The 27077-nt window shown below is 36.7% G+C and overlaps 2 protein-coding genes across 5 annotated transcripts; one reads left to right on the top strand and one right to left on the bottom strand.

Moving 5' to 3' along the window:
* Positions 1–5852: 5852 nt before the first annotated feature.
* LOC147386211 (uncharacterized) lies at positions 5853–10114 on the bottom strand. The gene is made up of 2 exons (XM_086424157.1): positions 7340–10114; positions 5853–6776 (listed from the first exon to the last, which is right to left on the bottom strand). Exons 1-2 carry the CDS (start codon positions 9887–9889, stop codon positions 6015–6017), a joined length of 3312 nt encoding a protein of 1103 aa, XP_086280283.1. The 5' UTR covers positions 9890–10114; the 3' UTR covers positions 5853–6014.
* A 2254-nt stretch (positions 10115–12368) lies between these two features.
* On the top strand, positions 12369–24282 carry LOC147386212 (ATP-dependent zinc metalloprotease FTSH 9, chloroplastic-like). Of its 4 annotated transcripts, none has more exons than XM_086422774.1 (14): positions 12369–13485; positions 14622–14687; positions 14792–14923; positions 15906–15971; positions 16413–16598; positions 16682–16768; positions 16867–16980; positions 17100–17224; positions 17315–17423; positions 22341–22466; positions 22932–23255; positions 23350–23476; positions 23663–23775; positions 23910–24282. In XM_086422774.1, exons 1-14 carry the CDS (start codon positions 12601–12603, stop codon positions 23937–23939), a joined length of 2490 nt encoding a protein of 829 aa, XP_086278900.1. In that variant the 5' UTR covers positions 12369–12600; the 3' UTR covers positions 23940–24282. The 4 variants fall into 4 exon arrangements, with proteins under 4 accessions (XP_086278900.1, XP_086278901.1, XP_086278902.1 ...); XM_086422775.1 differs by having other exon boundaries at positions 12370–13485; positions 23353–23476; XM_086422776.1 differs by having other exon boundaries at positions 12370–13485; positions 23663–24282.
* The last annotated feature ends 2795 nt before the right edge of the window (positions 24283–27077 follow it).

A 27077-nucleotide genomic window follows, 5' to 3' on the forward strand; every position in this document is an offset into this window, starting at 1 on the left:
TCTAATCAGTTTTCTCCAAAATTCATTCATTCCTTTGCCAGTTTTGTTCAGTCTCCGCCAAGGGTTATCTTGGATTTTGCTCAGTTGTCGCCAAGGGTTATCTTGGATTTTGCTCAATTTCCGCCAAGGGTTATCTTGGATTTTGCTCAGTTGCCGCCAAGGGTTATCTTGGATTTTGCTCAGTTGCCGCCAAGGGTTAACTTGGATTTTGCTCAGATTCAGCCAAGGGTTAACTTGGATTTTGCTCAGATTCCGCCAAGGGTTATCTTGGATTTTGCTCAGTTGCCGCCAAGGGTTATCTTGGATTTTGCTCAGTTGCCGCCAAGGGTTAACTTGGATTTTGCTCAGATTCCGCCAAGGTTTATCTTGGATTTTGCTCATTGCCGCCAAGGGTTATCTTGGATTTTGCTCAGTCTCCGCCAAGGGTTATCTTGGATTTTGCTCAGTTGCCGCCAAGGGTTAACTTGGATTTTGCTCAGTTTCCGCCAAGGGTATCTTGGATTTTGCTCAGTCTCCGCCAAGGGTTATCTTGGATTTTGCTCAGTTGCCGCCAAGGGTCAACTTGGATTTTGCTCAGTTTCCGCCAGGGTTATCTTATCTTGGATTTTGCTCAGTCTCCGCCAAGGGTTAACTTGGATTATGCTCAGATACCGCCGAGGTTTTCTCGGAATTATGCTCAGATACCGCCGAGGGTTTTCTCGGAATTATGCTCAGATACCGCCGAGGGTTTTCTCGGAACTATGCTCAGATACCGCCGAGGGTTTTCTCGGAACTATGCTCAGATACCGCCGAGGGTTTTTCTCGAACTATGCTCAGATACCGCCGAGGGTTTTCTCGGAACTATGCTCAGATACCGCCGAGGGTTTTCTCGGAACTATGCTCAGATACCGCCGAGGGTTTTCTCGGAACTATGCTCAGATACCGCCGAGGGTTTTCTCGGAACTATGCTCAGATACCGCCGAGGGTTTTCTCGGAATTATGCTCAGATACCGCCGAGGGTTTTCTCGGAACTATGCTCAGATACCGCCGAGTTTTCTCGGAATTAGGCTCAGATACCGCCGAGGGTTTTCTCGGAACTATGCTCAGATACCGCCGAGGGTTTTCTCGGAATTATGCGCAGATACCGCCGAGGGTTTTCTCGGAACTATGCTCAGATGCCGCCGAGGGTTTGCTCAGGAACTATGCTCAGATTATATTCAAATTATGCTCAGTTTATATTCAAATTATGCTCAGTTTATACTCAGATTATGCTAAATTTAAGCTCAGGTTTTACTCAGTTTCACACAGTGCACACACTTGCACATTTGCAATTTTTAGTCAGGAGAATTCTCTAAAATTCAAGGATCTGACACCGTTAGTGAGAGTTTGCGCTCAAGGACCTGACAACCTTTTAAGGCGGGGAGAGCTTTAACCGCAAGGATCCGAACACCTTGACGAATTGCTAAATCAGGCTGCAAAATGAACCGTCACTAGCTTTGGCATTCAGATATCGCACTATCTACCAAAATAGATTTGCTATCTAGTTTGCTTCAACCCTCTGCCAAAGAGGGGCATCTGTAGACACACCCATTTTGCATCCGCCTGATTAATCAACTCGTCAACCCGATCGCAAGGATTCCCAATGATGGATGTGTATTCCATTGCTTTACTTTGTTACCAGATTTGTTTCAGAAATCAAGATGAGGTATCTCGAATTGACAAAACCTTAGAACCACGCTACGCTAGGAAAGTACGACCCCAGAAACTAGAAATCATCATCTTGCAGACCAAAAAGAAGCTTCACGATAAAAAATCACTAAAAATTACCAAATTACCAAAATACCCCTGACATCAAAACAACCCTAGAGCCTACGTTACGCTTAGGAAAACTCTCTCAAACACATAAAACAACAAATCGAAACCAAATAATCATTTTCCCAATTTTAACAGGATTTGATAAAATTACGAAAATGCCCCTCGTAAAGTTCACAATCATTCACATAAAAATGTTCATAAATGACACAAACAACATTTCTCATTGAATTCCTTACAAAAAATCGATTCTAAAACATCCTAGAACATTAAAAACCGACTTAAAACGTGAAAAGTCCTCTCCGGGGGCAAAACGGTAATTTCACAATTTTCATAATTAAAAAATTCGAAATTAATAAATAAATATTAAATAATTAAATTTAAACATTAATGAAATAATGATATTTAAATTTTGAACTAAAAAATCGATTAATCGGACTCTCAGGCAAAATCGTTGAGGGTTCGTGGGATATTCTTTAAGGACCCCTCCATTTGGGGGTCCAAAGAATTAAAGAAATAATGGAGGGGGGTTCTCCAAAAACCAAAGTAAATCAAGCAAGACTGAAGTCAGGTATTAAAGTCAATCAAGTGAGACTGAAGTCAAAATTAAAGTCAATTAAGCAAGACTAAAGTCAAGATATTTAAAGTCAATCAATTAAGACTAAAGTCAAAACATTAAAAGTCAATCAAATAAGACCAAAAGTCATAATAGAATTATAATTGATTAATAACTCTATCTAATAGAGTTCTAACTTAAAAATAATTCTACCTAAAACAATTCTAATTAAAAACACAATTCTACCAAAAACAGTCAAATTAAAAACAACTCTAATTAAAAGATCTCTAATTAAACACTAACTCTATCCAAATCAACCCCTAAAAAACATCTATAAATAGAGGTGCTCACACCCTATTTTCGTATCAAAAAAAAAACCTAGGAGAAGTAGGTCTAGAAGCTCCCCTAGCCCCCCATAAACCCTAGTTTTGGAGCCCCAACTCCTTAGCTAACATCCCTCCTTCAATTTTAGTCTAGAAAACACCCAAAAGCCTTCTAAAAACATCCCCAAATCCGCAACGAACTTGAAGAGTTCAAATTCAAAAACAAGGAGATACCTTGCCTCGGAGATCCGAAGCCAAATCCGAAAACAGAACGAAGCAAGGGAGCACGGTACAAGGAGCTCTTTTTGTCAGATCTGAGGGAACCAAGTCCTTGCCATCGAAAGGTAAATTTTTTATTTTATATTTTTATCTAGGTTTTAGCAATGTAATTTACTTGGGAATTTAGTAGAGACCGGCTTTGGCCGGCGGGATTGGTGCCTAACACCTTCCAATCCCGTAACATGATCCCCGAATTCAGTTTTCTTGGTTTTAGATTAGCTTTTATCTGTTTAGAGTCATTGATCGGTTCCTAGACCGTAATAACTAGGTGGCGACTCCCAAACCTCAAGGGTCAAAAGCGGATCCGCGCACCCCGCGGATCGAGGGCGCTTTCACATTGGAAGGTAAGGACATATTTTTACAAAATGTTTGATCATATTCAATCAAGACCATCTATGAAAAAAGAAAGAAAAGAACCAATAATGGTTGGGTCAGTTCAACTTGGATCGGGTCAAACAAGTGTGATAAAAAACCTAACTATCAAAAAAAAACAAAAATAGAACGTGAAATAATTGTAAAAAACTGGAAGAAAAAAAAAAATTAGATAAGTTTGAAGTCATAAGCATTTCTCATTAGAGTCGTGATAATACGATGCTCTCCTTTGACAAATGCCCCCCATATGCCCCCATCACAGAATCATTTGTCTTGAGATCACAAGAAAAAGATTTATGATTCTGCGATATCCCGAGACAAATGATCTACTGTTCTATGATAGGAGCGTTTATCAGAAGGGGGCGTCATATTATCATGACTCTCCTCATGACGTAGGATTTTAAAAACCAAATAACTAATACATACTATTTTTCAAGTCTTTTTCTAGGCAGACCTCAAACCCAAGTGGTATTTGTACAAATTCTTCTAAAGTTAAAACAATTACACCCAAACCTTACATTTTCAACTTAGTTACCAAGTCTGCCTTCACGAGTCTTTAACAACTCCTCATCCACGCTTCATGCTACATCATATGATGTTGGTTAGGGTCTATCTAGGAAAATTTACATGAAATTTAAAGCAATAGAGATAAGTCAAATTAATTCAAAAAGGTTTTGGAAATATGTCACAGCTTGTCAAATATTTTTGTATTAATGATCCATTTTATTTGTAACATACATTGAACCAAGGGTATACAAACATGGAACATAAATTATAAAAGATTTCCCAATGATTTTATAACTTATCAAATATAAGTTTTTTTTAATATACATTGAACCAAAGATGCAGATTTAAGATTTTTTTTTGCACTTTCCGTGAAAATTGAGTTAGGAGGTGGCATACTTTCTTACTGGAGAAATTACCGAATAGTATGTCTTTCTAAATGCACCCTGAGTTTTGGGGCGATATCTTAACATCCCTGTTAGTAAAATCTTTCTTTCTTAATGTCCTCTCACCCCCAATAAAACGAAGAGCTAAATTGTCGAGATTGACAATTCAAATAATTGAGAATGAGATCAACCCATCAAATCATCTATGTCAATAATTTCAATCATTGATCTCGATGATTCATGTTCAAACGTCGAGATTGATGATTTACAATCATTGATCTCGACAATTGGAATAAGGGCTGATCTCAATCATATGAATTGTCGATCTTGACTATTTGAATCGTCAATCTCACCAAATGAAAGGGGGGAGGGTATGAGGGGCATTAAGAAAGAAAAAGTTTAATAAATTGACTATGAAATTATTGCGAAAAAATTAGGGGGTGTTTAGAAATAAACCCCTTTGTCAAGGTACATAAAGTAATTTTCCTGTTTCTCACTACTTCCAACTAGGGCTGTCAATGGGCCAAGTTTTGGCCTAACCCATCCCATTATGGATCGGGTTTTGGATATGAGTCCATTGGATAGCTTGTCTAGCCCAATTACCAATACATACATACATACATATGGGAAATCTTCAGCACCAAACATTTTGACCACATTTTAGCTAACCATTTTTATCCTACATGGGTTAGAAGTTTTGGAATGGGCTGATTTTTGGTGAGGAAGATCTCTACGGTGAGGAGATCATCCTCACCAAAAATCAGCCCATTCCAAAACTTCTAGCCCCATGTTTACAAGTTGAAAAATCGTGGACCGTCCATTTTTTGTAAACCATTTTTTATGGGATTAAAAGTTTTGGAATGGGCTGATTTTTGGTGATGATGATCTCCTCACCGTAGAGATCATCCTCACCAAAAATCAGCCCATTCCAAAACTTCTAACCCATGTTTTGCAAAATGTTTGGAACTGAAAATTTCCCTATATATATATAGAGGGTTAGGATCAAGGGACATATGAAAAAACATATGTAAAAACAATGTAACATTAATAAATTTTCAAAATATAGGTTAGAAGTTTCGGATTGAGCTGATTTTTTGTGAGGATGATCTCTATGATGGGAAGATCATCTGAAAAAAAAAAAAATCAATCCAATATGAAACTTCTAACCCCATTAAAAGTGATTTAGAATGTAGACCGTCGATTTTTTGTCAATTTTTGTTAATAATTTGTAAATCACTTTTGATGGATTTAGAAGTTTCAGATTGAGCTGATTTTTTGTGAGGATGATCTTCTCATTATAGTGACCATCCTCGCAAAAAATCATCTCAATCCAAAACCTCTAACCCATATTTTGAAAAATCATTGTTTTTACATATGTCCCTTGATCCGCCCCCATATGTATATATATAGAAGTCATATGTTCAAGTCAGACAGAATGGGAATGTTGTAGAGTGGTAGCACTTAGTCTGGTTCACTATTTCCAACCCATATCTAAATAATTTTCATCATTATTTTCTCTACTTTAAAGACTCTCCATTAATTTGAAGAATCACAAAATTTTCCGTAGTCTATTGGATTTTTCTAGATGTTTTCAGTTGGACTTCATTGAATGTTACTCGTCTGAAGGTGACACATATAAGATGAGAGATAAAATCACAATTTTGTCACATAAAAATACATTCGATAAAATGAGGGATGAGAGAAGTACAATTAAATAAAGTTTGTGTGGTTTTTAAATCTGAATCACAAAACCTGGTTTAAATCTGAATCAAAATCTTTGTTTTTTCTTAGAGCTGAAAACTTTTAACTGGTCTCTATGAGATTCTTCGGATCTTGGGTGGAGAGCTCGGTCTCATTGTTTCCCTTCAGCATTGACTCCTCATGGGTTGATTCAATATCAATTGATTTCTCAAATTTTTCTTCTTGGAGTTGCTTATCTTCTTCTGGATTACTTGCTTCAAGAATTTTCGCCTCTACACCACTGGCCTTAACGTCATTGGTAGAACTAAACCCAGTTTTCATTTGCTCTGGCAAGCTTACAAGATGCTCCTTATGTTCAATCAATTTGTTGCGATCCCCTTCAGTATCATCGATAGCCTTTGAATCATCCTTACGTTCACTCTCGTTAATTTCTTTCTCGTTCACATTGTTAAATTTGTTAGCTTCCTTGGTAGACTTCATAGATGGTTCTTGTTCGACCAATTTATCGTGGTCCCCTTCAGTATCATCGATTAACTTTGAATTATACTTAACTTCGTTCTCGTTAATTTCTTCCTCGTTCACATTGTTAATGATGTTAGCTTCCTTGGTAGGCTTCATAGATGGTTCTTGTTCAACCAATTTGTCTTGATCCCCTTCAGGATTGTCGATAGACTTTGAATCATCCTTGCCTTTACTCTTGTTAATTTCTTCCTCATTCACATTGTTAATGATGTTTGCTTCCTTCATAGACTTCATAGATGGTTCCTGTTCAACCAATTTGTCGTGATCTCCGTCAGTATCAATTTCTTCCTCATTCACATTGTTAATGATGTAAGCTTCCTTTGTATTCTTCACAGATAGTTCCTGTTCAAGATCAATTCTGATTAAGAGCTACATTTGGACAATTAGAGGACATACAGACAGTTAGGATCATCTGAATCATGTTTCTTTTTAATGGTATGAAACCCATTCAAGAGCATAGTAACCAAATTCAGATTTCAGTTAATTTGGATAAATCGTGGAATGTTTTGGTATAATTCTGGAACTTTTCAGGAAATATACAAATGATGTTTTTGGGTTTCTTCCCAAAAACCCATCATCTTGGGGGAGGGCCAGGGATTAAACAATACAACAATTAATCGACAAATCACCAATTAATCCATCGATTTAATTCGCTAGTCTCTTATTCATCGAAAATTTAAATAAATAAAAAAACAGAATTTTGTGATTGTGTTCAAGAGATGGTGTGATATTTGCAAGGTCAAGATGATGAGCATTTATGCAAAGCAAAAGGAATCCGTCCTAGATACAAACAGGCCGACGATAAGAACTATCAAAACAAATTTGGATCGACAAGCACTTATAATATAACACATTCATAATGATGGTTTCATACTTCCAATTTAATGGTATTAATGTATACTGACCTGAGGTTCTTCCTTATAGTTGCTATCGGAAGATGGTTGAATCTTAAATTCCTCCGTCAAAGGCTGTATTTTCTCGGATGGACTAGAACCCGAGCGGTCTGCCTCCTCCGAATCCAATTGGTGGACTCCATCTAGCGTCTCTGGATCTGCACTCGAAGAAAGAACTTGATTCATTGGACCCTGTCCTGATTCTTTCACTGGGGATGAAATTATATTCGAATCAACCAAAACTTGCTCAACCACTGATTCTGACTCCATGGGTGCTGAAATTGAATCGTTTGATTCCGTGTTAGCTTCCGAGATTCCAACTTTTACGACATCACACTCACTAATCTCAGTTACATTTATTGAGCTCAATTCACTTTCTTCTACCACAACGTTGCAAGAATTCGTCTCATTTTCGTCACTCTCGTTATATAATAGAGATTCTCCATATGTGAGTGAAATGGTTCTTTCAACTGGCATTGGAGGTGAATCTATATCTGAGACATCCACCTGTAAGTCAGAAGTAATGGGGGAAGTAGAGGTGAGAACCACTCCCTTATCCACACAAAATAAAGAATCCTCTATGGTCCGCTTCTCGATTGCAGATGGGCTTGAATCGTAAATGGGTTCTTTGGGTTGATTATCATCCATTCTGTCCATGATTATGCTCGCAAGATCAGAATCCTTGAGTGATTGTGATGACTTCATGGGATTAGCAGACCCTTCAATACCATCACCCATTGTTGGATCTAAATTTTTCGTTTGAACTTCATTGCTGTCCATATCGAATATCTCTTGGTTTGATCCCGACAAAGACGAAGAGCTTGACTCATTGTCCATCTCTTTCACTGCTTCACTTGTGTCGATTAATTCTTTTTCCATTCCTTTCATCTCATCTGTGTCGAGGTTGACGTCTCTCTTCTCTTGGTCAATGTGAGAGATTAGAATGCTTTCTTGAGTTAATTCTTTTTCAATTATCTTCTTTCGATCTTCCTCATCTGCAGCCGAGGTCAGTAAGTCAGATTCAGGTACATAAGTCGACTTAGAATTTCTACTCTCACCCAATTTCCTTTGTAATGTAGGATACTCTGTCTCCTCTGATGACATTCCTTTGACTCCAAAGAAAGGACTCAACCTTGTCTTCGGTGTCTCTTGCTTAACTCCCCCCAAGAATGAATTACCCAAACTAAAGCTTTCATGCCTACAGAATTGCATATCCTTTTGAAGAATCGTCATGAATTCTTCGTGAAAGCTATCTTTAGTGAGATTGGGTCTTTCTTCGAGAGGGTCATAAGGAAGATCGAAGGGGTTTCCCCTTGGCACCAAAACAGGAGGAGCCGAACCAGGAATAGGTGGCAACCCTTCAATCTCATTTGAAGGGTAGGGAAGATCAAAAGGATTGTTTCTCGTCGTTAAAATAGTTGGAATTTGAAGTGGAGGATCATTGCTGTCCAAGTCTATCAAATTCTTCTCAGCCTCCTTGCTCAAGATTTTCCTTGCTTTTCGCCTCGCAATCAGATTCTCCAACCGTCGATTCCTCTCCATCTCAGAAGTCCCGAGATCCATAAGATTCTTCTCATCATCCTCCGTCCACCTGACCACGGCTTTGGTTCTATCCCCTTCACCGCCTTGTGTTTCCTCCTCCTCTTCTTCTTCTTCTTGGTTCTCGATGTCCACAGATTCGTTACTACCATCATTTGATATGTCAGATCTTTCAAAATCAGCGTCAAATTCATCGGTAGATTTAAGAGAAAGTCGAGGAGGTTTGGAGTCTAGAAGCGGATGGAGCTCATCAAGGACTGGAACCATTTCGGCAATGGAAGAATCAGGAGAGGAATTATCCACTAAATCAGAAACAAAATTTGAAGTTTCATCATTGTTTCCAAATTGTTTCCCCGACAAATCCCGAGAAGAATCCAAGAAAACATTCAAATGGGTATCGGGAAATTGGTCCATAGGATTATCAATCTCTGCTTTGAGGCCCTCAATTTCGTCTTTCCCAATATCGGATGATCCATCTTTGATAACCTCTCGACTAGCATGGGCTACACCATGGGTTTCTTTTGATTTTTCCTCGATCATGGTTCGACCAATCAAACCATCATCGCCGATGGGCAAAAAAGACACTTTTTTCTCCTTACTACTCTTTGCCTTGCCTGCCTTAGGAGCACACGTCTTTTCTACTGTTTTCTTTTTAATTTCCATTATCTTCCCTCCTTTGGTTTCTACAGAAAGCTTCTCATCTTTCTCCCCAATAAGACAATCATGAATTTCCGTCCTCGATTTTAAATAAGAGATCTCATGTGTTCTCTTCGACTCGACTTGAGGGATATCAGAACGGCCAAAACTCAATAGTATTCGAAGAAGAACAGCAGTGCAGATAAGAATAGGGGAAGAAGAGATCAAATAGTTGAACATGGAAGGGAGAAATCTATAAACAACAAAGAAAATGAACAATGTGGCCAAGATGAAGAGGTGATCACGAAGCGATCTATAACAAGTTTTGAATGAAGAAATGAGACATTTCCAGATTTTAATACCATGCTCTATTGCAGCAAGACCCATTTCTCTAGAATTTTTCGACGAAATTATGTCAAATAATTGACAAAAGCAACAGAAATTCAAGATGAAAATTGCAAGAGAAGTGATGGTTGAACCAAATTTTTCTATGAATAAGGCCTAGAAGAGATCATTAATTAAACAGAGGCAATGAAATCTATACAGATTAACAATAGATAGTGACTTACTTGAACCAAAGAAATTAAGATTAATAAAACCAAAAACAAAAACACACACCATTTTTTTTTCCTGCACAAAGTTTACACACACCACAATAAATGAAGGAAAAAACTATTTTTTTTCTCTGTTTTTTTATTGGTTGATAGATAGAATTAGATCCATTAATTCAGGGGCTTTTGTGAGGCACAATGATCTTTTTCAACAATTTTAGTTGAAATTTACTTAAATAACCTTTCTTTTGTGGGAAATCACTTGTATTTTTGGGTGATTCGGATATGTACCACTATTTTGTCAATATTCGAGATACCCCTATGTTTTTGAAGCAAATGAATGATGACATGCTCTCTAGACCTCAGTCTTCTTAATAGACTAATTGTAAAAGACTCAAATATCCTTGTCTTCAACCTAGAAAACCCTTAAAAATTCTCCTTAAATCTCTTATTAAAATGAAAATTGGACCCAACTAACCTAAACTAATGTCAATTTTAGATAATAAAAAATAAACCTTCCAAACGTGGTGCTCACTTCATGACATGTGGGACGTAACCTATATAAAGAAAACTTTACAATACAAGGTTGATGCGTGCCCCTCTCATTAGGAAAAACTACACGAAACTTATTGATCGAATTTACTATTTTAAATAAAGACTAAATGATTGTAATAAAATGATCAAATCAGGATTAAAACTCAAAATGATCAAAACATAGTCTAGGAACTCTCTCTTATATACTTATAATTATAATTTATGATAGGGATTGATTGTCTTATTCTAGTTTTTTTGCCAGCTTTTGTCAAGAAATTAGGCATGAAGTCCATTCTATTTGGTAACTACAATCATAATGGAACCGCCATAAATTAACAATAATTAAAATCTTACTATCAATCCCATAATCAATTATAATAATAATAACCAAATATAATGTCCTTTTATGCTTAATAATTGCTTGACATATCATTCAAGTTCAGATCACTAAAATGATGAGTCACCCTCAAAAAACAAAAAAATATTTTCTCTGAAAATTTTGTGTTCCACAAAAATAGATAAATTGAAAGATGAATTACTATTTTGTGAGTTGAAAATGAGTTATTTACGATTCTAGCTCACTGTTCATTTTAATTATCAAACACATGACCAATCACGTTGTAGATATAGGTAATATAGTTGTCACGTGTCATCATGACCACCCACTGTGTGGCATCACTGTAATCACTATACTCTACTAACGAATTGCTATGTGGCATCCTATTAGGACTCTAACAATATGTGAGCAAAAGAAGAGTCGGCCTGACATCTTGATAGTGGTGCACATAGAGTTACCAATAAGGAGAAGGCGTTAGGCCCTATGAAGGCTATGCTGAGGACTGACGCGAGACATGGGGTGATAGTACTGACGCTTGCGTGACTTCTAACATGGACAAACTATAACTTCACCTCAGACTTGACTGAGACAGGTCGCTATGGTAGGATGTGACATTATCTTGGATCTGACATTGACGACTCACAACAATAATGTCAAAGGAGTTGACTAGAAAGAGGCATTTTCCTCTCACTATAAAAGAAGCCCCTGGGCTACCATGGAAGGGGTTGGATCCTTGGTTCACGTATCACTCTAAATCCTTCTTCATGATTCGTCATCATCTTGTTTTATACCCATAAGATTCATACGACTATTTACAATCAGTTTAATGGGACCTTAAAGTCTTTGTAAAAGAACAAATCTAATTATAAAAAAAATGATTTTATCTACGATCATTGAACACACATTTTTATTAAAAAATTTCATAATGAAGTGATTATTTCATAGGTTTAAAGTGAAATTGTCACTTTAAACATGTGAAATAGTCACTTTAAAAGCCTTCAAATTCGTTATCATTCACGCTTTGATAATTAAAATGAACAGGGAGCCCGAATCGTAAATTCGTCAAAAGTTGAATACTTTTTCGTAAATATCTCCAAGTAAAACATTCCACGAATTGCATAATATTTTCCTTGAATTTTCTCATGCAAATCATTTTTTCCTCACGTGCGTAATCCACAACATTAGGATCACCACAACTTCTTTTCTATTTTATAGTTGGAGAAATGGGTCACGTGCATAAACAAGTATGGAAGGATCACCACCGTTTATGATTCCTTTTCACAAGTATATTTTTCCTGAAAATCAACATTAACAAGACACGTGGCATACTTACTTAGTTACAGTACACCCATAAACAGGGGAACAGTTAAACCTTAATGAGGCCAAATACCCAGTCTTTGAATGAAAGATGTACAAAGCAGTATAAATCTCCTTAAAAGTTAAAACTCTACAGACATCTTAAAGCCAACCAAAGCTGGCGTGTATGAGTCCACGACAGCCCAATCGAACGTTTCAGATTTGGACTTGAATTTAGCGCAATTCCAAGCCGTCCGATCGTCTTATCTCTCTATCCCCTTTTTGTTCTTCTTCTTGGCAGCAATCGATTGTTTCAAAACCAGAAAGAAAAATAGTGTAGATAAATTCTCCTTTTCTCTCTCTTATCTTAGGGTTTCGAAATGACGGGGATTGAATCTCTTCAACCTATATCCCAGGCGAAAATCTCTGCAAATTCTAAGTCTAACCTAAAAGAATTCACGAGATTGAATATATTTCGCGGTCGATCGAGGATTTTACCTCTGAAATCGGTTCGATTTAGTGGAAATTTGAGTTCTTTTTCCTCGATTAATGTTTGCAGACAAGCTAGGGTTTCAAGAAATTTTGAGGGATTTGATATTTGGGGAGGATTTCTGAAGAACCAGAGATGGAGAGAGAGGAGAATTCGAGCGAATAGCTCTTGTGAGCAAGACAGCGATTCAAAGGCGAATTCTAACGAGAAGAGCGAAGGGAAGGCGAACGAGAACGAAGGCGTAAGTAAGCCCTCATCGAATTCTTCTTCGTCTCCTTCACCTCGTCGAGGAAAGCACGGTAAAGGCAGTTGGTGGAAGGGAGGGAAGTGGAGATGGCAGCCTATAATTCAAGCTCAAGAGATTGGGATTTTGCTTCTACAATTAGGGATTGTTATGTTTGTAATGAGATTGCTTCGGCCAGGAATTCCTTTGCCAGGATCCGAGCCAAGGACTCCAACGACTTTTGTTAGTGTTCCTTATAGTGATTTCTTGAGCAAAATTAATAATAATCAGGTGCAGAAAGTGGAAGTTGATGGTGTACATATCATGTTTAGATTGAAATCTGAACCTGGAAGTGTCGAAAATGAAGTGGAGAGCGCAAATCGGTTGCAGGAAACTGAGGCATTGGTACGAAGTGTAGCTCCGACAAAGCGAATTGTGTTCACGACTACTCGTCCAAGTGATATAAAAACTCCTTATGAGAAAATGCTCGAGAATGATGTTCAGTTTGGTTCTCCTGATAAGCGATCTGGTGGATTATTGAACTCTGCGTTGGTAAATTCTAATTCCCATAGTTTTCATAAATTGACGATAGAATATGAAAAAAAACCAAGAATGCAAAAAAAAAAATGGTCACTTGAGTATTATTATCATTTAAACTATCTAACAAGATGCGATTTTTTTTCCTGGTTTTATCATTTATTTTTGCACAAATTTAATTTGGTGTGGTTTATGTTTGCTTATAATTAGTTTTTCATTGGGAAGGCATGCCAAGGGCATGTTTGGATGCAGGGCCATATCGGGCAGTGGAAGATAGAACTTGACCAGCATTTTAGTTTTTTATTTCTTTAGAACAGGGCAAGCAAATTGTGTGATGGTTGATGTACTTGTGTCACTTTTGATGCCCATTTTTATTCAACTTTGGATGGGTTCCTGTTAAGATCATCTGTGGATGGGTCAATTGAGTTTTGATGCTTAAATGGGGTAGTAAGCTTAGGTGGGGATGAAGGAGTTCTATTCTTCTTATTGGAAACTGTAAAAGGTTATTTCTGAATTTACCTCAAACATCTCAACGACAGCTTTAATGGTGAGTCTGTCATCCTCCACTGATTTGGAGCACTGGTTTAGAATAGAAGTTGCAGGAAAATAATTGCTAGCAAGTTCAACCAATCTCTTCCAAAAGTCCTCTCCTTCATGGCCTTCTTTCCTATTTATAGGCTCATCCCATTCCTTAATCACCCTCTTTAGACACGTCTCCCCTTTCCTTTATTCATGGGGATTTAGGGTGATCCTTTCCTAGATCTTAGGATTAGCTAACAGAAAGTTCTCACAAAGTAGGAAGTTATCTACTTAGGAAAAAATGTGATTGACACAGTCAATCACTCCTAGATTTTTGGAATATCATCTCAGGTACTACGGGGTTGAGCTGTGTTGGAATATCATCCTGCCTAACCTTCCAACCCCTCTCAGATCATGCCAAGTGTAGGGCCTGGATTTAATCCGAATTCTATCCTATACAGAAACTATGACTGTTCGGACTCTTCTTAAATAAATCCTCATAGTTCATAATATATAGTTAAGAAATCTCAATGTTTCCTTCTCCTTATTAGTTGCATAAATTGTTGTAATGTAATAATTCATGTTAGTCTCTGTAATTATATTTAGATCTGACTTTATGCCTTTCTTTACAGATTGCCCTTTTCTACGTTGCTGTACTTGCAGGGCTCCTCCACCGGTTCCCTGTTAGCTTTTCTCAGGTGTGAATAACATACTGTTTTTTTCCCAATACCTTGAAATTATTGGTGCAAAAGGGTTTAACTGCTTTTGATTTCTGAGGGAATTTGTGTACATTGTTTCCCAGAATACAGCTGGTCAGCTGAGGAGCCGTAAATCCGGAGGGTCTAGTGGAGGGAAGTCTGAACAAGGCGAGATAGTCACGTTTTCTGATGTTGCAGGGGTTGATGAAGCTAAGGAGGAGCTAGAAGAAATTGTGGTATGAGTTATTGCTTTAGTTTTAAATGGTTCCTTTCTATTTCTTTTTGATAGGTAAGTATATGTAGGTGCAGGCAGGGTTTTGATCCCAAGTTGGCACCTTCAGCTTTAGATGGTGTGCTATTATGTTGATTCTTTAAATTGCGAATAGAAGAAATTGTTCTTGTTACTCCAGTTTATGAATGGTTCTTCATGTAATTGCACTATTTTTTTTTATATAAGCAGATCAATTTTATTAAAAAGAGGCTGGTTGAGATAACCAACCAAAAAACAAGAAGAACATACAATGCAAAGTTAAAGTAAGCAACTAAAGTAACAAACTAATTATCGCACATGGCGTTCCATCTTAAATACAAAATCATCAACGAACACCCCTTTAAAATTCGCCTCCAATTTACTCCAAAAGAACATGAGGCCTAGCACTTCCATAAAAATGTCTTGAATCTCTGACACCTTTCCATTGAAAACTCTTCTATTCCTTTCTTCCCATACTACCCACCACACATCAAAGGGGGTTATGGGCCATAAGTACCTTTTCTTACCCACGAAAGGATTTTGACTCCAAACTAGAAAAATAGGCAAAACTGAATAAGGAAAAACCCAAGAACATTTAAAGAGGTACGAAAAATGAATCCAAATCTTACTCACAAAAGGACAATGAATCAACAAATGGGGGATTGATTTTCCATTCTTCAAACACAAGGAGCACAAATTAGGACCCACAAAACCCCTAAGCATAAGATTATCAAATGAAAGAATTTTGCCCGATGCTGCCAACCAAATGAAGAAGGATACCTTCGATGGGACTTTGTGACCCCAAATGAGACTCCACTGGGAAGGAAGATTCTCCTTGAAACAAAATCGACTCACGGAATTGCACTATTTACTCCTCCTTCGTTGGTACAACTAAAATATTTCTTTCCTCTTATCGTGTTCCTTTCATCTTGTAATTTTTGCTAATTTTAATAACATTTACTGGCCAGGAATTTCTAAGGAATCCAGACAGGTATGTACGACTTGGTGCTCGTCCACCACGAGGGGTTCTCCTGGTGAGTTCTTATGAGCAAGTAGAGATTATATTTTATAGCATGATAAAGTTCATTTACATAATGGGTGGACTGTAAGCATGGCCTATCAACATCATATAAGCATTCATGGAAAACATGCAGAGTTGGAACTCACCTATTGCTTTGGTCTTTGTCAAATGTTCTCCCATTTCAGAAATTGATGGGTGATTTTAAACATCTACTTTGTGGGTTCATCTGTTTCCTTATCCCTTTGACTGTCCAAAAGTTTGATATAGATTGGATGGTTATGGCTGTATGATGGGTACATTTTTGGCATAGAAAGCTGTTTGACCCATTGAATAGTCTCATCGCATGTGCACCATATGTACCCATATCTGTTGGTAGACCATTATTAAGGTCCGTCCAAGAGTACATTAGATGTAAGGAATGTGATTTTTAATTAACGATCTATTGACCTTACAGGTTGGTCTTCCTGGGACAGGTAAGACTCTTCTGGCAAAGGCCGTAGCTGGGGAAGCTGAAGTTCCCTTTATAAGCTGCTCTGCAAGTGAGTTTGTAGAATTGTATGTTGGCATGGGAGCATCCCGTGTGAGAGATCTCTTCGCAAGGGCGAAAAAGGAGGCACCATCAATAATATTCATTGATGAGGTGGGAACCATGTGATTATGTTTTAAGCATCGTCTCTGAAGCTCCTTCTGCCACATTTTAGTCACAATTTTCTTTTTTTGCAGATAGATGCAGTAGCAAAAAGTCGTGATGGCCGATTTCGCATTGTCAGCAATGACGAGCGAGAGCAGACCCTGAACCAATTGCTCACCGTAAGATGCAAGCAATAGTTGTTGTTCTATCTTCAATATTTAAGCGGTTTATCAAATATGTTCCTTGTGGGCTTAATTTGTTTGAAATCTTTATGCAGGAGATGGATGGGTTTGACAGCAATTCTGCAGTGATTGTTCTTGGAGCAACTAATCGCGCAGACGTCTTAGACCCTGCATTGCGCCGTCCTGGGAGATTTGATCGTGTGGTTATGGTTTGTACTCTGCTTTCATTTGCAATATTAGATGTTTGCATATTACCATTTCACCTTACTATCGTGTTTCTCTCAATTTGGCAGTTGTTCCAAAGATTAATTTGTTTGTGATTTTATAGGTGGAAACCCCTGACAGGCTTGGAAGAGAAGCCATTTTGAAGGTTCATGTTTCTAGAAAGGAACTTCCTTTAGGGCAGGATGTTAATCTTAGTGAAATTGCTTCTATGACAACTGGTTGCACTGGGTATGACCTTTCCTTCTTATTTCTTTCCCTTCTTACTCAAAAGCAAATCTTTCGCAAGGTATCGACTCGTCAATTTTGGATATTGCACAGGGCAGACCTTGCGAATTTGGTAAATGAAGCTGCTTTGTTGGCTGGAAGAGAAAACAAAATTGTTGTGGAGAAAATTGATTTTATCCAAGCAGTAGAACGCTCAATAGCTGTAACTCTCTTTCTCTCAAAAAAAAAAAAAAAAAAATTCACTTTGTTCATTTGTTGCAATTGTGAATTTAATATTGTCATCCAATATTTTATATGCAACTTGTTTATTTGTCACATCTAAATCAAGAATCCTGCTTGGGCACCCTATCTCAATTGGTTGACATACTCCACCTCAACCATGTGGTCGGGGGTTCATCATATGCATGTGCATACATGCATCTAATATTGTGTTAGATGATGAGATTTAAGGAAAATTGTTGAAGAAATTTCCATAAATCACTAAATGAAGACTAAGCTGGAGGCTTAGGACTTGGAGGAGATACACAAGTAATCTGAGAGCATGCATACTTTCATAGAATCAGGGTATCTGAATTGAAGCAACTCTAATATTGGAGAGGGCAAGTAAGACATTAAGACCAAGTGCTATTCCAATAGAAGAATTGAAACGTCCAGGAAGTATCTGATTGCCTCGTCTAGCTTTGTTTTTCAATTAATATTGTGAGATTTAGAAGATGTTGGATGAATGGAAATAGTTATCTTAGTCCCAATAAATAGAACAAAGAATTGATACAGAGCTGCACGAACTACAGAGTAGAAATTATGAGTTGTACTATGAGATTATGGAAAGAGTGATGGTAGAAAATTAATTCAAAAAACAAAGATAGCCTATAACCAATTTGGTTTTTATGCTAGGGAGGTCAATCTTCAATGTAATCTTTCCACATACGTAAATGATGTAGAAAGCTTCAGATAAAAGAGGCAAGATCTCCGGATTGTTTTTATTTGACCTAGAGAAAGCATACGCAAAGTACTAAGAGAGTCAATTTGTTACAAATTGATAAAAAATGAATCTCAAATTGGATATAATGACATAATTAAGGAACGTATGAGGGAGCTTTAAAGAGTCTGAGAATAAATTGGGAGGAGGCAAATGAGTGCCCAATTACTGTTGGTTTACAGTAGGGATTGCCTTTTGAATCTTTTATTGCTTGCTCTAGTCATGTATGAAGTAACTGGTCATGTATGTTATTTTCAGATAGCATAATGCTAGTTGATGAGAATAGAGAGGGATTTCACATGAAAGTAGAACATTGGGGAGGTGCTTTGGAATGCAAGGGATTTAAAATACTTTTAAGACCAAGACAAAGTGTATGGAGTGCAATTTTTTGTAAGAACACATAGAAAAAATGCCTAATAAAAATTTGATGCCAGGAAACAACCTTAACAACCATTTTCATTATCTTGGTTCTATTATCTAAAAGGATGAAGATATTGAGGAGGATTTTGCTCATAGAATTACAGATTGAGGGCTAAAGTGGAGGTATGCTTATGGAGTGCAATCATGCATTTCAATCAAATTGAATTTATAAGATGGTTGAAAGACCGGCTACGCTTTGTGAAATTGAATGTTGGACAGTCAAATAACACGTTCATAGATTAAGTGCAATAGAGATTGGGTTGTAGAAATGGTGGAAAGACTAAGAAACTAGAAATTATAAATCATTATATTCATGGAAATATAGGAGTAGCTCCAATATATGATAATCTAAGGGAAAGTCGATTGAGATGGTTTGGTCATATTCAACAATGACAGACAACAACCCTGTTGGAATAAATATGCAAGTTGAAGGTTTTAAAAGAGTGAGAAAAAGACCAACAAGGATGTGATCTAGGTAGTAATAGCAGATTTGACGACTCTTGGACTAATGCAAGATATGGATTTGAATAGAATTGGATGGAGGAATATGAATTCTTCAGCTGACCCCATATTTTTAGGTTATGATTTTGATGATGATGACGGTATACATATAATAGTATGTGTACTTTATTTCTCAAAACACTTTTCATGATACCAAAATATCAACAACAAAGCCTTATCCCAAAAATTTGGGGCCAGCTAAACGAATATTGTTCCTCCATCCCACTTTTTCTAGAGCCAAATCTTTTATTATTGAAAGTGAGTTTGTATTTGCTTTCACTATCTTCATCCATGTTCTTTTCGGTCTCCTCTCTCATGCTATTTTAGGATATTCAACTTGAATATTTCTTCTAATTGGGGTTGTAGTCAGCCTTCTTTGAATATTGTCAAACCATCTCAATTGACTTTTTCTTTGTTTAATACCTACTGGAGCTACTCTTACATTTTCGTTAGTGTGCTCGTTTCTAATTTTATCTTACCTTATTTTTACCCTCAACATCCTCATTTCTGCTATGTTCATGTCAAGGGTTGGTGGATTTTTACACTGGCTGCCAACAAAGACATAATCATATCTACAGACATGTTTACAATTTTGTCCTTGGGTGGGTTGTTGCACACTCATTTTCTTGGATTTTAGTTCAGCCAAATCGAGTCTTCCATAGTTGCACTTAGCATGATTATATCTGAGTGAGTGGGAAATTGTTACTTCTCCAAAACTTGAGGAAGCTGGAGCACCAGGGAAGTGTTAACTAAATATTATTGAACAATTTAAATATAGCAAAGCGACCATATATCTATAAGGTTGACTTATAGTGCATCGTGTATTTGAGGCACTAGGTAATGTTTGACACGTGTTAGTTATTGCTGCCTCGAGAATTGTGTTCACACCAAATGTATGGCTTGGATCCCGTTGATCATCACCATCATCGCCTCCGCCATCACCACCACCATCATTATCTATGCCATATCCCAATTATTGGGGCGGACCATGAATCCTGTTTGGGAGTTAGGCTTTGATTGTCTATTCTGTGCCTGGATAAAGAACACATGCTGCGTCAAATATAATATATGTTGGGACTTGGTTCATCTTACATAGTTTTTTTACATGGGTATGTAGGGTGCACATTGACTTTATTCATAAACCGATTTTGCGAGGATCTCTTCACTATGGATATCCTTGTCACAATAGATTTCAGTCATTTTGGGGTAGGCCAGCTTGGTAAGTTGATAAAGTTTGAGTGGTAATTCCGTAAGCCAGGGTACTTATTACAAAAAATTCCACATATCTTGGGTTTGAAACCCATATTCACCTGCTCTTCTTCAAAAAAAAAAAAAAATCAAATAAAAAAAAGCAGGTCATCCTGAAACTTTTATTCCTACCAAATGTTTGACTCAAACTTTCGAAGATAATCTATCAAAAATAGAAAAACTTTCGAAGATAATTTCAACTTGCATTATATATATAAATTGATGGGTAAATGTTTGATTAGTGGTTAGTGACAGGTAATATGGTTAGTGGTCAGCACAAGAAGTATGGGTTCAAGGGGGTTTGAACCTAGGACATGGGAACAACTCTTCACATGTCTTACCATGTGGGACCAACTCTTGCATTATATATACATCCAGGAACTTGAATTTGAATTTGAATTTATTTGTTCATGTTTAGGAGACTACGGTATTCAAAAAGCCAAATTTCAAGTTGCATATATACAATTCTTCTGTTCATCCATGATACTCAAAAAGCAAAATTTTCAAGTTGCATATAGGACACTCCAGACACAATCAATTTGCCAATTATTCTTATATTGGATATGCATATGAGATCCATGTTGATGTGCATTAGGAGAAAATTAGTAAGTTCTTTTTTAATAAATAAAAGAGGATGAGATGGCCTCGAAATGACAACAAAGAAAATGCTACCTCCTCCCTTTACAAACTAAATCTCATCTAACAGAAAATCCTCAAAGAAGAGGCCTCTGAAATCTCTGAATTGTTTACATCAAAAGACAACAATGCCTAATGTACTAATTTACAACATCCTGCAATGATAGTTCATTTCCTTGGAAAATTCTTTCATTCCTTTCCTTCCATAAACCCCAACATATGGCAAAGGGGATATGATTCCAGAGAATCTTCTCTCTACCCAATAAAGCTGTGGACTTCCAACATTGTGATTTTGTATCTGGTCGTCTTCTTTTTTTTGTTGTTGATAATATTCATTCATATGTTTATTTACCATTAGTCTACTCTTACTTTTACACTGCACTAAGATTTTTCTACTCGAACTATTATTTGTACTAGGTTTGTTATTGTTTAACTATCTTAATTTGCTTGGTTTGCCAGGATGATCAATTTTGATTTCACATGCATGCTTAAGTCAAGTTACTTCTGTCTAAAGAGATCTGTAAAATGCAGCTACAAATTGTAAAATAACTACTTAATAGCACATGCTTATTAAACCCAGTGTTGTTTTGAAACTAAGGATAAGACAAATTGTTGAAACTAAGAAGAAAAAAAAGTCAAAAACTGGAAATCTGAAATGCAATTTTGGTACAGGAATTTCTGTTAGTACAGTTGTCACATAATGGCATCACTATTGTCACTAACCCACTTTATCTCAATGCATAATTCTAGACTCAAGTTAGCGAATTACAACTCTTGACATACAAGCCTTACCCCAATTTTTTTGGGTTAAGCCCCCGATTTTGATCCCTGATCTAATATGGAAAACCTTTCTATTGTCTTCATCATTCCTGCTGTTAAAACACGGATGTTCCTTCTCTTCAAGTCATTAGGAGACTTCTTTAGTATCATCAGATGGACAGATCGTTCTTCAAGTTTTCGCAGTCTTATTCGCGACTTTTATGAGACCATCAATTTCTTTTCTGGCTTTGGTTTGCTCAAAGCCACAGTTTTCACAAAGAAAAGGCTTGGCTATAGATCAGATGAGAAATATTGAATCAGTGTGGAAAGCATTTGGTAGCATGTGTTGCTCTTGTTACTTTTATTTTGATGTGGTAAAGTTTGACAATGTGTTTCCCATGTAACTTGTAAACAACAATAAGTTTGGTATCTACATAAGGTGAATGCTGCCTTGAGTGTGCTATCTTTTTCCATGCGATTCAGTTGCCACAGCTATTTCTAAATGCCTCTAGTACAATTTATTTTATCTTCTTCATTGATTCACTGAGAAACTGAAAATGGACCATTTATTTTCAGGGTATAGAAAAGAAACATGCAAAGTTGCAAGGATGTGAGAAAGGTGTAGTTGCTAGGCATGAAGCTGGTCATGCGGTCGTTGGAACTGCTGTTGCAAAGCTTCTCCCTGGGCAGCCACGTGTGGAGGTAAGCCATTGGGAACCAAAAATATTTGAGATTCTTTGCCCTTTCTTTTGATATAGGGAATTTTGATTTATGGTTTATAGAAATCTTAGCACATGCATGTGGTATGGATGCCCCTTGGATTCCAATATTTGTTGGTTCACACTAAAAGAAGTTGCTTATTTCAGAAATTAAACGGATAATCAATCATAATCATTCAAATTAATTCGATCTCTTTCTAATGGGCTGACCAAATATGTGGATGGTTCAGGGAAAAGTCTGTAGATTGGACTTTATGAACACCCAATCAGGTCGATTTTTCGGCCATGTTACCACGTATCTGGCTTTCCTGTTTCTAGTCCAGGGGATAGAGTATAGAACTCATGACCATACCCCAATCCCAAAATCTGGGTTGATTGTTTGTTGAAGCTCAGTTTTGAAATAGGACTATGGTCCCAGAGCTAATTTTTTGGTTTCATGTGTCATCAGAAACTAAGCATATTGCCCAGGTCAGGAGGAGCTTTGGGCTTCACGTATACTCCTCCAACTACCGAGGATCGGTATTTGTTATTCATTGATGAGTTACGTGGTCGATTGGTCACTCTTCTTGGAGGGCGTGCAGCTGAAGAAGTTGTTTATTCAGGCCGTGTTTCTACGGGAGCACTCGATGATATAAGACGGGCGACTGACATGGCATACAAAGCAGTAGCTGAGTATGGTCTTAATGAAACCATTGGTCCGTTATCATTAGCAACACTGTCTAGTGGTGGGCTTGATGACTCTGGAGGAGGTGTTCCTTGGGGAAGGGATCAGGTTCTTTTCTGTACTTATTTTAATTAAGATCACTGTCTTCTCTCTCTCTCAGGGACATCCTTTTATTGCCAAAGATTGATCCTGGTCTGTACAGCAGGGACATTTAGTGGATCTCGTTCAAAAAGAGGTGAAAGAACTGCTGCAATCTGCACTTGATGTAGCACTATCAGTTGTGCGTGCAAATCCTACTTTGTTGGAGGGGCTTGGCGCCCATTTAGAAGGTAAGTAGGGGGAATGTAGTAGCATTACCTGAGTAGTCAAAAATTGCATTTAATGGACATAAATACTATTAAAATTTTAGAGCGAGAGAATATAGTGATAATTAACACCCAGGTGACAAGATGGGTTACCATCACTTGGGTTTCGACGATCTTTACTTTGTTCTGATTTCAATCTTATGGTTACAGAAAAAGAGAAAGTAGAAGGCAAAGAACTACAGGAGATGTTGAAGTTGGTAGTTGCCCCGGCAGAGCTGCGTATCTTCATTTCAGGCAAGCAAGAATCTTTTCTACCACTAAAGGCAAGCTCTGGATAACGACCCATACTCTACATCTTCTACTTTGTTTAAATGGAATTTTACAAAATATGAACCCAACTTATTGGCCCCCCAAAAGCTATATAGCTCTGTTTGATTCCTCTCTTTGCTGTCGTCAGCTCACTAATCATCATCATCAGCTCTCTTGATGCATCTCTCTGTAAATTTTTGACATGATGCTTTCTGGGCTCAAAATTGTTCATATCAAATGTCTGTTTCGTCGTATCTCGAAACCTGTCTTTAAACTCATTGTCTGGAGACTAGAAGAAAGTGGGTGAACAAGCTGGAGATCCAAAACAAGTGTTAAACAGAAGAAGCCTTCACATGACGTAAAGGTCAGTTCTCTGCAGTTCAATTGAGTGCAGCAGGTTGTGCTGTACATTTGTGGATTATTTCAGTAAATTATTGGTATTTTTATGCTTTGTAAAGTTGTTTTATTTTTATTGTAAACCTTGTTATAGTCTATCAATTACAAATACACTAGTTGGTTTCTGGGACTCCCTAAGGATAGGGGTCAATGTGCCTGATGATTTTATAGGAGCCATGGTTTTGATGGCTGGATTTATTGGTAGGTTCCTACCGAGTCAAACACTCCCTAGCCAATCTCAGACTGATTTCTACCTCAATTGCAAAATATATGTATATAGGATTATGTTCAAGAGCCAACTTTTTGGCCAAAGAATTTTGTCTTTCGAAATGGCCTGATTTTTGGTGTGGATGATCTCTATGTTGAGGAGATCCTCACAAAAAATCAGCTCAATAGTGGTTTACAAAAGATGGACGGTACATGATTCTTCAACTTGTAAACATGGGGTTAGAAGTTTTGGGAAGGGCTGATTTTTGGTTAAGGATGATCTCCACACTATAAAGATCATCCTTACAAAAAATCAGCCCATTCCAAAACTTCTAACCCATGCAAGGACAAACATGGCTCTTGAACATTGCCCATGTATATATTAAAAATATAATTTTTTTAAAATAATATATATTACTTTAGAAAAAGAAAATTGTTGGATGAGTCGAGGCTACTGATCTATGGTGGGGAATTCACGCGGTTGTCGGTAGTCTCTTGAGTCTGTTCTGATTTGCTTGATTCAACTCAGTGTCAGCCTCAGCCAAATGGAATGGTCTGAGCCATATTTACATGAAAACCTTGTTGTGGCTCATTGTCTCGGGGAACATTGAAAAGAAAGACATCCGGAATAGGGTCCATTGATGAGGGAAATGTTTGTTTGGAAATATGGAGTTCCTAGATACCATGGTGATTTTCCATCCTTTCAATCAAATGGAAATGCTACTAGTTGGTAGTAAAGGTAGAATGCATGTAAGTGCAAGTTGCAAATGTGAATCAAAATGCAACAAAATTGTTGAATAATTCTCGATTGATGGTATAATTCAATCAAATTATAATAATTCTCATTGATAACGAGGAAAGAAAGAATTGAACATCCCTCTAAAAAATAGAACGATTTAGAATGGATTCAAGGTTGGAGAAAAGAAAGATGAGACGGAATTTCAAGGAGAGATGGTTGAGAAAGATCTGTATTGATTGTAGACTTACAAGCTAAGGCATTTCGAAAATTTTTAATACATAATCTTCTAAGAAAGGAACATATGGATAAATATGATTGACGTAACTTCGATGATTTTACAAATTTGATGAATAACTCAAGGAAGATAGTCAAAGTCAACAGTTTTTATTGTTGAGTTATAGTGACGAATATATTCACCGTACTTGTACTCAACAATAAAAATTAGTGAACTTGATACTGTAAATATGATCCAGTTTCTTTCTTTGTTTGACTTCGATATTGAATAGATCTTCTCAAAACACCAAAATGCATATATTCTAGTTGTGAAACAAACACTTGAATCAAGAGCTATAACAAAATCTTCAAAAAATTTAGAATCCTAATTTCATTCTTCAATTTTTCTTTTGTTATAAATCAATGACATAAAACCAAAAAAAAAAAAAAATTTAATATTCAAAATTTGAAGTATATCTTTCATCATTTATGATAAATAAATAAAAAATCACTAAAAATTATTGTAATCATTGAAAAACCTGTAAAGAAGATGATAATTTGGGTACTTCAAAGAAAAATTAGAAAGAGGGATTAGGTGAAGGGACCATTCAGATGTAACAAATTTACCAAAGCTCGAATCTCATATATCGCACTGAATCCAACATCGTCCTCCCAAGGATTATTTAATAAAACTTGAATCACCTCACAATTAGAAAACTGTCTTCTAGTACAAACGTCATGTCACTTTCAAATCAACCATCACATCATATTTATTATTAAAAAAAATTACTTAAAACACATTGATGGAGGGATTTTTTTCTAGATAGTCCCTTAGTTTTGGGTGTTATCTAACTGGTTTATTTAGTAAATTTTTCTTATCTTAATATTCTCTCGACCTCATCATGACAAGCTTATAATGCCTTTGAAATATCTAAACTTCCCTTTCTCCTCTCCTTCATTTAGTTAGGTTTTTCAATTGTGATTTTAATTATTTTTGACGATCTTTAATCATAAATGAGGAATGGAGAATGATACTCTTCTAATTTTGAACGTTTAGATGTTTTTATTATTATTTATCTTGATATTTCATTAAAAAAATGGAGAATGAAGTTGAGATTCTAAAATTTGACGACTTGGACTTTCATGACAAACTAACAAAAAGATCAAAATATGGAGTCTTCAATCTCTTCATAAAATCTTTAATTTTTCCCCTAAAATCCTATTGTCGTCTTTGCCTTTTTTAATCTCTTCAACCCAAAGTTTTCAACTCACTTCAACCATTGAGAAATAATCCTATCTTGCTATTAAGGTAAGGTGTAGAATCTTGAAGATGATGATTAGAGTAACAAGTTTTGCCTGAAGGTCGAAGATGTTGAGTTTTGAGGGTGAAAATGAAGGTTGGTAATATTTTTTTTCTTCCTAGTAAGTATGTCTTTTCAAAAATAAAAAGGGATAATGTGTGTGGAAACTTATTCTTTTTCAAATATGGAAGGGGAAAATTACTTAATAGAAGTTGTAGGAGGGGTTTCTTACTAAATAATCCTTAACATTTTCGTGGTATTATGATAGTCCATTTAATAAAAAAATTTATATCTAAATGATACTTCTTATAATATTTTTGAAGTTCCCAAACTATCATTTTCTTGTCTTCTCCACATACTTAGGTTTTCCAACGTTGATTGTAATTATTTCTGGCTATTTTTATTCAGAATGATGAATTGAGAATGATACACTCTTAGTTTTGAACATTTAGATATATAT

Source organism: Akebia trifoliata, chromosome 14, assembly GCF_017979445.1.
Source record: "Akebia trifoliata isolate Shusen 1 chromosome 14, ASM1797944v1, whole genome shotgun sequence".
Lineage (NCBI taxonomy): Eukaryota > Viridiplantae > Streptophyta > Magnoliopsida > Ranunculales > Lardizabalaceae > Akebia > Akebia trifoliata.

Bases quoted from the DNA above. Each gene is read 5' to 3' on its own strand.
- LOC147386211 (XM_086424157.1), bottom strand. From the start codon at position 9,889: ATGGGTCTTGCTGCAATAGAGCATGGTATTAAAATCTGGAAATGTCTC. The intron at 6,777-7,339 runs GTCAGTATACAT...GATCTTGAACAG, and splicing joins ACTATAAGGAAGAACCTCAG to GAACTATCTGTGAAGAATAC.
- LOC147386212 (XM_086422774.1), top strand. From the start codon at position 12,601: ATGACGGGGATTGAATCTCTTCAACCTATATCCCAGGCGAAAATCTCT. The intron at 14,688-14,791 runs GTGTGAATAACA...ATTGTTTCCCAG, and splicing joins TCCCTGTTAGCTTTTCTCAG to AATACAGCTGGTCAGCTGAG. The intron at 15,972-16,412 runs GTGAGTTCTTAT...TTGACCTTACAG, and splicing joins CACCACGAGGGGTTCTCCTG to GTTGGTCTTCCTGGGACAGG.